General features: G+C 53.8%; 1 protein-coding gene across 8 annotated transcripts in view; it reads right to left on the reverse strand.

Annotated features, from left to right (window-relative positions):
* The window catches only part of TTC7B (tetratricopeptide repeat domain 7B), a 250,993-nt gene extending 238,134 nt beyond the window's left edge, over window positions 1-12,859 (reverse strand). For 7 of the 8 annotated variants that reach the window (XM_049113415.1, XM_025443119.3, XM_025443121.3 and 4 more), the window contains exon 1: window positions 12,700-12,859. In XM_049113415.1, coding sequence (XP_048969372.1) covers window positions 12,700-12,820 — 121 coding nt within the window. In that variant the 5' untranslated portion in view covers window positions 12,821-12,859. The remainder of the gene's footprint in view (window positions 1-12,699) is intronic. The other variant, XM_025443123.3, reaches the window with a different exon arrangement.
* Between the last annotated feature and the right edge of the window lie 232 nt (window positions 12,860-13,091).

Below are 13,091 nucleotides of genomic sequence, written 5' to 3' on the forward strand. Positions count from 1 at the left end.
GAACTGGAGCCTCCACACAGTGACAGGAGGGGAAACAGGATGACTTGTTGGTAGGAAACAAGGGGCTTTCCTAACTGCTTCTTTGTCCTCAGTAAAGTAGGTGGCCAGCCCGTGAGCTAGGAGGGACAGGATGGCATCCAGATAAAAGGCCTACAAAGGGAAGAATATGTGAGAGCAGGGATACGAACAAACCGAACTGACCGGATGCATGACAGGGCCTCTGAGGTCACCGACCATCAAGTGCAAAGGACCGGCAAGGTTGAGGCCTTCCTCCCGCTACACACAGCTGCTCAGCAGCACGCAGGGGCAGGTCATGGTCAAGCAGCAGGGTGCAGAAGAGGTTCAGGTCACCCGCCCCTTGAAACCCTCCAGGGGCTCCCCTCTCATCCAAAGTGAAAGCCCAAATCCTGTACCTTCTCACCTTGGCTCTGACCTCCACCCTGTCACTCTCACATTCATGCTCCATCTCCAGGATTTAGCACGTGGTGGGTGTTCTGTAAATATTTCTTTTTTTTTTTAATTTTAAGTTTTTTTTTTATAATTTTAAGTTTTTATTTAAATTCTAGTTAGTTAACACATATGGTAAACTTGGTTTCAGGTGTAGAATTTAGTGATTCATCACTTACATCTAACACCTAGTGCTCATCATAAGTGCCCTCCTTAATGCCCATCACCCATCTAGCCCATCCCCTACCACATCCCTCCAGCACCCTCCCTTTGTTCTCTATCATGAAGAGTCTCTTATGGCTTGCCTCTCTCTGTTTTCATCTTACTTTATTTTTCCTTCCCTTCCCCTATGTTCATCTGTTTTGTTTCTTCAATCCCACATATGAGTGAAATCATATGGTATTTGTCTTTCTGTGACTGACTTATTTTGCTGAGCATAATAATCTCTAGTTCCATGCACACCACTGCAAATGGCAAGATTTCATTCTTTTTGATGTTAGAGTAATGTTCCATTGTATATAGACCATACCTTCTTTATCCATTCATCAGTTGATGGACATCTGGGCTCTTTCCATAATTTAGCTATTGTTGATGCTGCTGCTATAAACATCAGGGTTCATATGCTCCTTCAAATCAGTATTTTTGTATCCTTTTGTAAATACCAAGTAGTGCTCACCCCAACGCTCATAGCAGCAATGTTCACAGTAGCCAAACTGTGGAAAGAGCCGAGATGTCCATTGGCAGATGAGTGGATAACGATGTGGTGTGTATATATATGTGCAGTGGAATATTCCTCAGCCATCAGAAAGGATGAATACTTATCATCTGCATTGATGTGGATGGAACTGGAGGGTATTACACTGAGCAAAATAAGTCAATCAGAGAAAGACAATTATCGTATGGTTTCCCTCATATTTGGAATATAAGAAACAGCACAGAGGATCATAGGGGAAGGGAGGAAAAACTGAAGGGGAAGTCATCAGAGAGGGAGACAAACCATGAAAAACTCTTAACTCTAGGAAACACACTGAGGGTCGCTGGAGGGGAGGGGGAGGGGAATGGGGTCCTTGAGTGATGGGCATTAAGGAGGGCACGTGATGTGATGAGCACTGGATGTTATACACAACTGATGAATTATTGAACACTACATCTGAAACTAATGATGTATTATATGTAGGCTAATTGAATTTAAGTAAAAAAAAATGTTTCTGAAATGAGTGAATCAATCAATAGGTCTCCCTTTCATGGACAGGACCTAATCAAGTATCTCAGTCTCTGGAGACTCAGCTCCCCCACCCACCCACCCAGGGTGCCTGGCACAGAGCTGGGACATGACTGCTGACCAAGACCCAGGCCTTCCCATTTCTACCTCAGGGCTCCCGTTGTTCCCCGTCCAATATCTTTACTTAAATTATGACCCAGTTCAAAGGACCTGCTATTTGGACCTTGACTGAAAGGCAACGATGCCATAAGTCAAAGACTAAAGAGCTCAAAGAAGTTGGCAGAAATGATACTCTGGGAAAATCTTGGTAGCTGGAGTCCAGGCTTCATGCCAAAGCCTCCTCCCCATGTTCACACACAATGCAGATGCTGGAAGGACAGGATGAAAGAGTAAAATGTGGGAACAGAAGACAATACTTCCACCGCGCTGGCTGAATAGACAAGTATACTGGAATGACACGTACACATGCACGTGTACACACACACACTTCCCCTAGAAAACCTAGTTTAATAAGAGCAAAGGTAACTTGAAAGTCATCTTGGAGTTGGTTTGGCCTGTCCCCAGGGCTCCGCAGGGCAGGAAATGACTCTAACAGGGCAGGGGGATGTTATCAGGCCAGCCCAGAAGGCTTGGAAATGGCTCTCTCAGGAAGCCAGCCCCATACAGACAAGTGAAATGCACACCCACACCAAGTCAGCAAGCATCTTTTGAAGATTCATAAGCCCTAAGCCACTCCCTGCCCTCAAAGAGTATGGTCTATAGAGAGCCAGGGACCACCGAGTCCCGGTATGGTGGGGTGGAAAGACAATCAGGCCCACTCAGAAGACTGTCAAAGGTAAGTGTGGTCTGAGCTGGGCCTCAGGAATTTCTCCAAGTGAGGTAGGACTTCCCCAAGTGAATAGTCCAGGCGGAAGGGAGATGCCACAACTGGTGTGTGGGGTCGGGCAGAGGCAGGAAGGAGGCTACCACAGACCATGCAGCAGCTGTAGAAGACTTGAGGGACCCACGTTCCCAGGCCTCTAGGTCCAAGACTCAGTGGAGAGCTGCCTCCCTTGGCCTGGCAGGGGCCAGAGAAAGGAAAGGCATTTACTGCAGGTCTCTGTGCTCAGCATCCCTGGCAATATCACCTCATCAACCCAACACTCCTTACTTGAGAATAAAAAAAAACTGCTTCTTGTTAGGCCTCAAATCTTCCAGGGCCAGAGAAGGAGCCCAGGGGCTGCACCAGTCCATAGGTGAGGAGTTTGGAGGGGCAGAGAGAGGCCAGGGAAAGACCAGGAACCCTCCCTGGGAAGGGCCACTCAGCTAGCATTGACCCTCCAGGTGCACAAGAGACACAGGAAGAGAAGGTCACCAACATCCAGTCAGCCAGATCAGCAATCCCTCAGCCAGAACTCACCAGAGCCCTAGGCGGGCAGGGCCATCCGGTCACCAGAGGGACAGCACCAAGAGTCTTAGGGTCTCTGGTGGGCACTCCCTCCCCTGGGCCTCCACCACCCCGTCTGCTACCACACGCAGCCCTGAGCACATGTATGCCAGGTCTCCAAGTTCTAGACTTGAGCGTAAGCGTGGTCTTAATGATCACTATACTCCAGGTCCTCCGGCAGGGGCGGATGGGGACAGGCACCTGGTACGTGCTTGGTAGGTGTTTGATGAGCAAATGAATCCAAGGTAAGCCCTCAAGGGCAACAGCCAAGTTGTTCACTGAACAACTGAGTACCTACTGTGTGTCAGAGGTGTTATTGGTGCTGGAGATAGAGCAACGTACAAAATAACAAACAAGCCCTGCCCTCGTGGGGCCAGCAGCCCAGGGTCACATTCACTGTTGTGTCCCAAGTACACGTTCCAGCGCCCCCACATCCTAACCCACTCACTAGAGTGCAGAATGAATGGCCACCAGGTGAGGCCTGGGGAGTCTGTCTGGCTGAGGCCCTAGGTCTGCTCTGACTAGTGCGGGACCCTGCCATCGGCTTTGGGCCTCGGTGACAATTCCAAACCACAGAACCTGCCCCCAACCCCCACTGCACAGCTCTGCGATCATCGCTGTTTCTGTTACCCTGCCTGCCTCTTCCGCCTGTAAAGGGCCGAGTATCTGGACCTTTCTACCCTTCTTCTACACAGAGTACTCCTGATTCAGGCAGACTGCTTCAGATGATTGCTGGGGCCTGAACTAACTGCATTATCTCTTTTGCTCCTCAAAACAAAGTCTGAGCTAAAGAGTGAGGCTTGGGGAAGCTGAGTAACTCACCCAAGGCCAGACAAGCAGTAAGTGCCAGACTCGGGATCTAATCCCAGATCTAATGGGACAAAGCCCACTGGTTTCTCCTGCACCAGGTTCCTTTCCTCTTTGGAAAATACCTCCAACTGCCCAAAAAGGTAAACTACAGTCGTGCTTGCCCAGGGCTGAGGGGCTTCCCCAGGCACAGGACCTCCAGTGCTTAAAACCAAGCGAGTCTCAGGCCAACTGAGACAAGGTGGTCACGGGAAAGCCACAGCTCTGCCCAAGATCCCCCTCCTGGCTCTCTGCCAGGCTTTACTCACTAAGCGTACCCTGCCCTCAGCCCCCCAATAACCAGCCGCACCCTGAAGCCTTGTAAGTAATGCTGTCATTGTTCTCCTCTAAGCCACAGGGTGATACTCTGTCCCACCATTTGGACAATCGTGTCTAAAATCTGGTCCTGGAACCTCATGTGTTACAACCACCTCTACTAGTTACCTATCCTGTTTCCTGGGACACCTGGCTCATGATCCTGGGGTCCTGGGACTGAGTCCCACATCAGGCTCCCTGTTCAGTGGTGAGTCTGCTTCTCCCTCTCCCTCTGCTGCTCCCCCTGCTTATGCATACACTCTCTCTCAAGTAAATAAATAAATAAATAAAACCTTAAAAAAACAAACAACAAAAACCAATCCTGCTTCCTGAACCCCAACCCCACTAAAAAGCAGGACTGAAGCAGGACTTGGGCCCAGCCAGGGAATCTGAGTTGCTAACCAGCCCCCAGGTGCTCAGCTGCCCAAAGACTGTGTGACTGTTCTGAGCTGTTAGCTTCTGTGGCTGGTGACCCACTCAGTCTATCTGTTCTAGTGCAGGCCCCATACATAGGACGTACTCATTAAATGCTAAAGATTACGGTTCAGGGGATAGCTTCAGACCTGCCTTCACAATTCACCTAAGGCTCTATTTTAAAATGCAGATTTCCAGGCCCCAACTCAGACCAAGGAAATCACCTCCCCACAGGAGGGATCTGGGAACCTGTAACATCCAGGTTCCCTTAGCTCAGTGCCACTCAGAGCGGGTCCACGGAGCAGCAGCACTGGCATCACATGGGAGCTTTGCTAAGCCTGCAGGAGCCTCAGGCCCTGCCCCAGACCTGCTGCATCAGAACCACTGGGAATGTGGCCCAACAAGCCAACTTGGTGATTCTTTGATCCAACAAGTTTAGAAAACCATTTGTTGGTATAAAGAATAATGCAACTAGAGTTAGAAATGGGTTAAAATTCAGCTCAATGAACATCTCCAAACCTCAGTCTACTTATCCCTGAATAAGAATTATGACCCTCGATCTCGTTCCACATGTGGTTGTTGTGATGATTAACTGGAATCCACGTAAAAGTTCAGGCCCACACATGGCACACAGCAAAAGTTCAAGCAATGCTTGAACAACGTTTTAACACCCGTGAAGCCGAAAAAACTAAGGTGTTAAGAGAATCAAGTGAGGTGCACAAGGTCACTGTGAGGGTGAATGCATGGAGATTCTGACTCCAGCTCTGGCAGGCCTCCAAAGGGACCAAAAGCCATCTGTTCTGCCTCGCTCTGGCACTTGCACCTCCACCACACTCGGTGAGCACGGGCAGACAGATGGGGGCTGGAGCCACACTGTTGGGTTTCCTGTGGCTTGCCGCTGCCCTTTATGTCTTTATGTGGTACCCATCTGACCCATCTGCCAAACTCCACTCGTTCTTGTCCTGGTAGCTGACGAGGATGGTTTTGAGAGATCTCAGAAAACCTCTTCCCTTTTCTTGGCTTCTCAAATGGGAAACACTGGCTTTCCAGAAAGGCCTGCAACCCTCTACCACCTGCCAAGCATGAGGGCGCCCAGAGGGGCAGGAGTCTACCGCAGCGAGGTGAGTGTGAAGCAGGAGCGAAGGCCGTGCCCGCCGGGTGCCCGTGCCCGCCGGGTGCCCGGTGCGGGGCTGGCGGGGCAGGGGTGCCGGATGCAACGCCTTCAGCAGCGGGGAACCACCGAACATCCACCTCGGTGGCTTCCACGGGAAGGCGGTCATCATCCCACATAAACGAAGTCCGGACAAGAGCCCCTCCGGGCGTGGGGCCACATCCTTCTTGCGGCCCTGCGCTGCGGCCCTCGGAGGGTCGGCCTCGCGGCCACCAGGCAGCAGCAGCGCCCAGCCTCAGAAGCGCCCGCCCCGAGTCCCGCGGGAAGAGCCCACTCGGGTCACCTGGAAAGCGCGGACGTCACCCGGAGGCAGGAGGAACTCTTTGCCAGAAGCCCCTCCCACAGCAACGTCCCTGACGTCTCATTGGCTAGAACTAAGTCACATGCTTATGCCTCGACCAATCACAGGCAGAGGTGGCCCCATCCAGGCCCGGGCCCGCCCACAGGGAAGCACGTGGCACGGGGCGGGGCTGGTGACCACACGTGCCCACGTGGGACAAACGTGGGGCTCGGGCAGGGAGGAGGAAAGGAGCTGCGGGGAGAATGCCGGACTGACGAGGGCGGGGGGCGGGGGGCGGTTCTGGCTGGCCCCCAGTCGCTGCCAGCCCCAGGGGGGAACAGCCCGGGCCGGGCCAGAGGCCTGCCTTGGCCTCCGAGGGCACCGTAGGGGCCTCGGCTCATCGGGCAGGGCTCTGGAAGGCCACCGGGGGGAAGGGGGGGAAGGGGCACAGCCCCCAACTGGAGGAACTGGGGACGACGGCGATGACCCTCCCCCAGCTTACTCGGCGCGGGCACAGCGGTTTGTCTCCCGTTCGCACATTCGGGCCTTATCACAGCCCTACACGTTTGTCACTGTTGTTACAGGTCCATAATCCCTTATCCATAATTTCCCAAATCTAGAACTCTCTAAAAACCAAAAGCTGGTTTTGTTTTTGTTGACTTGTTGGGCAACAAAAGCTATTTATAATCTATTTATCCTCTTGAGGACTGTTTGCATGTTTTAATGCAGAAATAGTGACGTGTTTCATGATGAAGTGCTGTCCCTGGACCCGCTGCGAGTGTCACGTACTGGCCGGTATATGTACCATATTCTGGAAAATTCTGCACTCTGAAACACAGCTGGCACCAGGAGTTTCAGAAGAGGGGTTCTTTACACACGAGCTTCCCAAGGTGAAGTACCTCTCTTAGGAAGCACCAGCAACTCACTTGGAGCAACTGAACTCAAGGCCAGAGCTCTGACCCATCTCACTTGCTTCTGCCGCTCGCCAGCTGGTGGCTTTAAGGAAGATGCCTCTATGAGCCTGTTTTTTCATCTGTAAAATGGGGAGCTTCAGACTAGAGCAGTAGCTTTCAAATGTGTTTTTAAAAGCCAATTAGCTCCTCAATCAAAGGAAAGCTTAGGAAAAAGTATCACTGCTCCAGTGAGTGAGGCCTGCCCACCCAGCCGCCAGGCCCCTAAAGCACGTTCCCAGAGGGGTTCCTCAACAAGACAGTTTGAAAACTGCTATCCAGTGTGACTTCTCAAGACCCATCTGGTTCTAACACTGTATGGTTGTTTTGTCTGAGGCAAACATCCTTTTCTGTGACAGAAGGACAGCTGGGAGGAACCTGAACCAGACCTTGACAGACACGTAGGCTTCTGGCCTGCAGAGGGGCCTTCAGAGCAAACAGCATGAGCGCAGGTGGAAAGACAATGAGCAAGGCGAGTGAGGGGGTCCAAGAGGCCAGACCAGCCAGTGGGGGCAGGGTGGGAGCAGGGCACAAGGGAAGCCCAGGTAATGGGAAGACACACTGGAAAGGCTGGCTTACCAAGCAGATCAATGTCAGGAATCCTCAGAACCTAGAATCCCTCTAAGCAGGAGGCCAGGGGAAAGCTGAGCAGTCCTGGTCCCCTGTATGGAGCCACATGGTCATAGTTCTCCTGTCCTGACTACAGTGACCATGAGCCCCAGTGCTTAGCTCCAGAGCTATCAATACATTATTGTCAAATAGGGGAATCTTTGAAAATCCAAAAGTCAGGACATATGGTCGGCCACAAAGGTGTGTCCTTCAGAGGACAACAAAACAGAGTATCTGAAAGCAGGACAGCTGCCCTGGGAAGACTAGGACAGAGTGTCATCAAGGTCTCACTAGTGTCCCTCCCCACCGTCCGGGGACAGTCTGACTCCCAGGAGTCTGCAGTACCCTGGGAACATCCAAGCAACAGTGCCTCTTTCCCATTCGCCAGCAGGCTCTCAGGTAAACCTCAACCTTGTTTCCAAAGAAGCCCCAGGACCTCCAGGAAAACCTCCAGAGGCCTGAGACCAGAGGGCTGTCCAAGAAGTCAGCCCACCTCCAGCGGGGGATGCCACCAGGAGGAAGGCACCAAGGCCACTGGGAATACCAGCCAGTGGCAAATGCAAAAACTTCAGTCCCACTCAGTGGTCTCCATACATTCTGTAACCAAACTTTGCCTCAGAAATATTCTTTGTTTCAGACACCATTTCCCTACCTGTCCATCACCAAGAGGTAATTAAAATGTCTCAAAATCACACCCAGTCAGAACTGTGATGATCCCTTAAAGGAGAAGCTCAGTTAGGTGAGCTTACCTACAAAGACTGACAGGGAAATGAAGGAGAAGCAGACGCTGCCTCAGAAAGGGAGTGGCTGTCTGTTGGGGCTGGCGCAAGCTCCAAAATGCCTGTTTCTGTTACTGAAAAACATGGGAGTCTCGACCAGGTGTGTCATTTCAGGGCTCTCACTCTCTTCCCAGCCAGGTGATATCCAGGACGTGGCCTGCCTCGTCCAGGGTTACACTGAGCCAGCTGGAGGGAGTAAATGCCAGCATTCTGCATGTAGCATATATCGACCCATTTCTTCCTCACAGCCACCTTAACGGAGGACGATTATTAACCTGATCACAGCAATGAAGAACACAGGGTCTGAGAGGCTAAGTGACCGGCTCAGGGTCACCTAGCCAGCCGCAGGTAGAGTCTGGATTAAAGCCCAGGTGCCAAGCCACTGCATTTTGTCACACAGTAGTGAACCTCGCCTTTGGGAGGCTAAAAGGTGACATTCTGGGGAGAGAGGGCAGCCGGGACTGCCCTCCTAGGGCCAGGACTGACCTGTGAGCCAACAGGGAGCTGATGTGCTTTTCTCCATCTCTACCCCCAGCCCAGGCCGGGGCACCTCAGAATCCCCTGTGCCCACAGATCCCCTGGATACCTGGTGAAGATGCAGGTCTGGGGTGGGGCCGAGAGTCTGCCTTCCTCACATGCTCCCATGTGATGGCCAAGCTGCTGCTTCGCTGACCACACCTCAGGCAGAAGCAAGACTTGAGTCAAATTTTCTCCCACCCCACACCGCGCCCTTCTTACCTTGCATGATCACTGTCTTGCTGGAACTCACAGGGGCCTGGCATGTAGCTGCCACAGATTTTGTTGGGGTTGTTTTTGTTCTTGCTTTTTGACATGGATGATTAAAATGGTACCCACAGTGGAGCATGAGGCAGAAAATGGATTTCCCGGGTCTCTTTTCAGCTTGGCATTTGCCCTTTTCTTCCTTATCCACCTCTCGGCCAAACTGTCTAAACTAATTTATCTCAAAGGAGTCAGGCTGGAGCTGTGCGCTCTCAAAGTGTCCACTATTTCAAGCCCTTACTGGGAGGGGCTGCCATGCTCCCATCCCAGAAGCAGCAAATGCTGAGGAGTAGGGATGCCTCTGTAAGCAAGAGCATGGAAAACCGAGCGACTCGGCTCAGAGAGGGCTCCCACCTCAGAGAAAAGCCAAAGCCTTAACCATGACCTCCAAGGCCGCATGTGATCTGGCCCCACCATCCCTCTGCCCTCATCAGCCCTCTGCCCTTGATGTCCCCTCCGCAGCCTCTGGTCCTCTCTTAAATGCCACCTTCCCGGTAAGGTCCTCCCTGGCCACCAGTTAAACTAGTAACCTCTGTGCCCCCCACCCCCACCCCACTCCCAAAGCACTGCTGCCTCTTCCCCTCTTGACTCCCCTCTAATACCACTTATCACCATCTGGCATCCTATAAATTTTACTTAGTGATTTTGATTTATGTCTCCCTGCCCCTTCCCCACTGTAATGTGGACTTCATAAAGGCAGAGACATCTGTCATTTTTGTCTGTTTTGTTCACTGGTACATCCCCAGTGCCTACAACAGCGCCTAGCACGTAGCAAGTACTCAATATTTGTGGAATGAATGAATGAAGGGTCTGGTCTGCATGCTAACGGGTCAGACTTTGTGACTAGACCTGGGAGTCATCAGTTCCTGTGGTTCTCTTAACTCCCCTGAAAACTCAGTCTTTCCCTCCTGCATTCTAAGATGAGGAGACTAAAACTCTAAGTGGTTAGTTAAGCGATTTGGCCAAGGACACAGAGTTAGGCTCAGGCACCGGGTCTGCCAGCTTCCAAAGACTGTGTTCTTTTCTGCCTGTGGCTGCCTTCAAACTGTCTTCCTATGACAAACATGACATTAACTCGCTTTCCTTATTGTAAGCAGCAAATGCTTTTGCTTAAGGACTTTGCCAGATCTGCCCAGAACGTGAAGTCCAGTGCCTGCAAAAGGGTCTAGGGGGAGCTCATGCCCTCCAAGCCAGGAGGAAGTCCCACCAGTAGCCTAAAGAAGCCTCCATTGGCCAAAGGAAGGAAAAGACCCTCCTTTAAAAAGTTCTCTAAACCCCAAAGAAGAGCCACAATAATTCTGGTTGTGTTTCATCTTTTTCTTCACTTTATTTTGTTTTGTTATGTTCCTGAGCAATCTCTTTGACCTTTTCAAGTCTGGGTGACCTTTGGCCTTCAATGACTGCTACAAGTCATGTCTAGAGCAGAAATCTATCTCTCATGAACTCCCCCAAACCAAACCTGCACACGGGCCCATGGGCCACAGTGCCCTGCACGACCCACTCCCCCACAAGCCCCATAATGACTCAGGCCCAGACCCCAGGGACCAGGCCCTGGGAAGGAAGCCAAGCCTTGTGGGGCTGTGAAAGTAAGATGCACCTATGCCACCAAAGTCCATCTACCCTCTTATTCCAAAGACCATCATAGTGAGTCGCCCCTCCTCCCCTACTCATCACTCTGCATCACATTACCTCATCTGTTTTCTTCAAAGCACTTCTTACCATCTGAAGCTATCCCGTTTATTGATTTCCGTATTTGCCATTGCCTGTCTCCTCAGAAGAGGTCCAGTTCGGGAGGCTAGGAGTATGGTCAGTGTTATTCACCTCTGTTCTAGTCCTGGCACAGGTGGGCATGCAAATACCGGTTGAATGGTTGAGTAAATAAAGCAGAAAACAAGTGGGTTCGGAAGGAAAGAACCAAGGGGCTCACAAATGGAGCCACTTAACCCTAACATCAACCTGTCCTGAAGGTATTTTATGCCTGCACAGCTGGGAAGTGGACCCAAGACTGTCCAACTCCAAGAGGAAATGAGAAAATGCCGCCGATAAGGAGAGGAGAAGCAAGAGGACAAGCTGGTGAGCCTTACAGGAAGGCCAAGGTCAAGCTGCCATTGGGACCCATGGCCCTGAATGCAATTTCCTGGAATATTGACTTAGAGAGGACTCAACATTTTCCACCGAGTTGAGCCCAGGTGGGTCTATGCTTCCTCCATGCCCCTAGGGCAGTCATGGCACCCGCATCCACGCAGGAAACCTCTGCCCGAAGCAAGGGACCACAGTCGAGAGTGTGCAAAACCAAGTTCTTCTTTCAAGGCACTAGTACCGTTAAAAGACACGATCATAAACCGCCCTCGAAGAAGACACTTGACGTCCGTCTCCATTCCTGGGTAGTTTGAGGTTAGAAGGTCATAAATAGTGCCATGTCCTCTCTCAGAGCACTATCTTTCATTCATTCATTCTTTCATTCATTTGTTCGGCCAACATTTGCTCACCCAGCCCCGGGCTGCCAGAGATGGAATGACACAGAACCTCTGCCCTCTCACCAGTCCATCGGTGCCCGCAGTTTTGGCGGGCACTAAAAGACCAGCAAATATTAACTGATACTTGCTTCCAAAACAAATAAGGCCACGTGGAGCTGCGCACTGAATGGGATTTGGGATGCAATTTCGATTCGATTGGGTACAAGAACCAATTCAGTCAATGGGACCATAGATTAACTCCAAGCACCAGACTCCTACTCAGGGGCTCTCTCGGACCCCCTTCCTCCTCCGGGCACCAGGCCCCTCGCCCACCCAGTCCCATGCTTTCGCCACATTCCCACCCTGGTCTACAGTACTGTCGCTCAGACTCTTCTGACTCTATTTCCCCTGCCTTCCCAAACCCCACCTCCCTAGGTCCACAGCTTCGACCTCCTACTCGCTGAACCCCGGGACACACGTCTCACCTGCCTTCCCCCACCACCCCCTACACACGCCCCAGGTCTGAGCTTCCGCCTGGAGCCCCCTGAACGTCATGTGTTTACAAACCCTATTTCCCAGGGGTCCGTGTTCGACCCCCGCCCCCCCACCCCGGGGGTGCATTGGGCACGCACACCCCGTGATCTGCTGCACACTTGCCGGCGTGCCCTCCCCCCCCACCCCCCGCCTCCAACTTCCTAGGACCGAAGGCCCCGGGCTCGGCGGGGCGCGGGCCGGGCAGCCGGGCCCTGGGGCCCCCCCCCGAACTCCGCGCGCGGGGCCCGGGCCGCTGGACGCCCCGACCGCGTGACGCCCGGGACCCCGCGCCGCCCAGGCCCGGCCCCGGCCCCGGCCCCGGCCCCGGCCCCCGCACCTCCCCGGCCCCGGCCCGCGCACCTCCCCCGCCGCGCCCCGCGCCCCGCGCCCCGCGCCCCGGCCGCGACCCCGCGGAGCCCCGGAGCCCGGGAGCCCGGCCCGGCCGAGAGCGCGGCGCGCCCGGCGCCTACCGTTGGCGATGAGCTTGGCCGACAGCTGCTTGACGAGCTCGGGGATCCGCTCCCACTGGCACTCGGAGCGGCAGCGCTCGATCTCCGTCTCCAGCCGCGAGCCCGCCTTCCTGGTCGCCATCGCGGCCCGGCCCGGCCGCCCGCCCGCCCGCCCGCAGGCCCCGCAGGCCCCGCAGGCCCCGCCGCCGCCGCCCGGGCGCCCCCGCCGCCGCCTCCCGCTGCCGCCGCGGGCGCGGGCTCCGGCTCCCGGCTCCCGGCTCCGCGGCGTAACGGGAGCGCCGGCTGGGGAAGGGGCGGGGAGGCGGGCGGCGGCGGCGGGCGGCGGGGCCCCGGGCGCCGCGAGGAGCGGCCCCTGCCGGCCAGGGCCGGAGCGGCAGGCGGGGGGGCGGGGG

The sequence above is a fragment of the Canis lupus genome, chromosome 8 (assembly GCF_003254725.2).
Source record: "Canis lupus dingo isolate Sandy chromosome 8, ASM325472v2, whole genome shotgun sequence".
Lineage (NCBI taxonomy): Eukaryota > Metazoa > Chordata > Mammalia > Carnivora > Canidae > Canis > Canis lupus.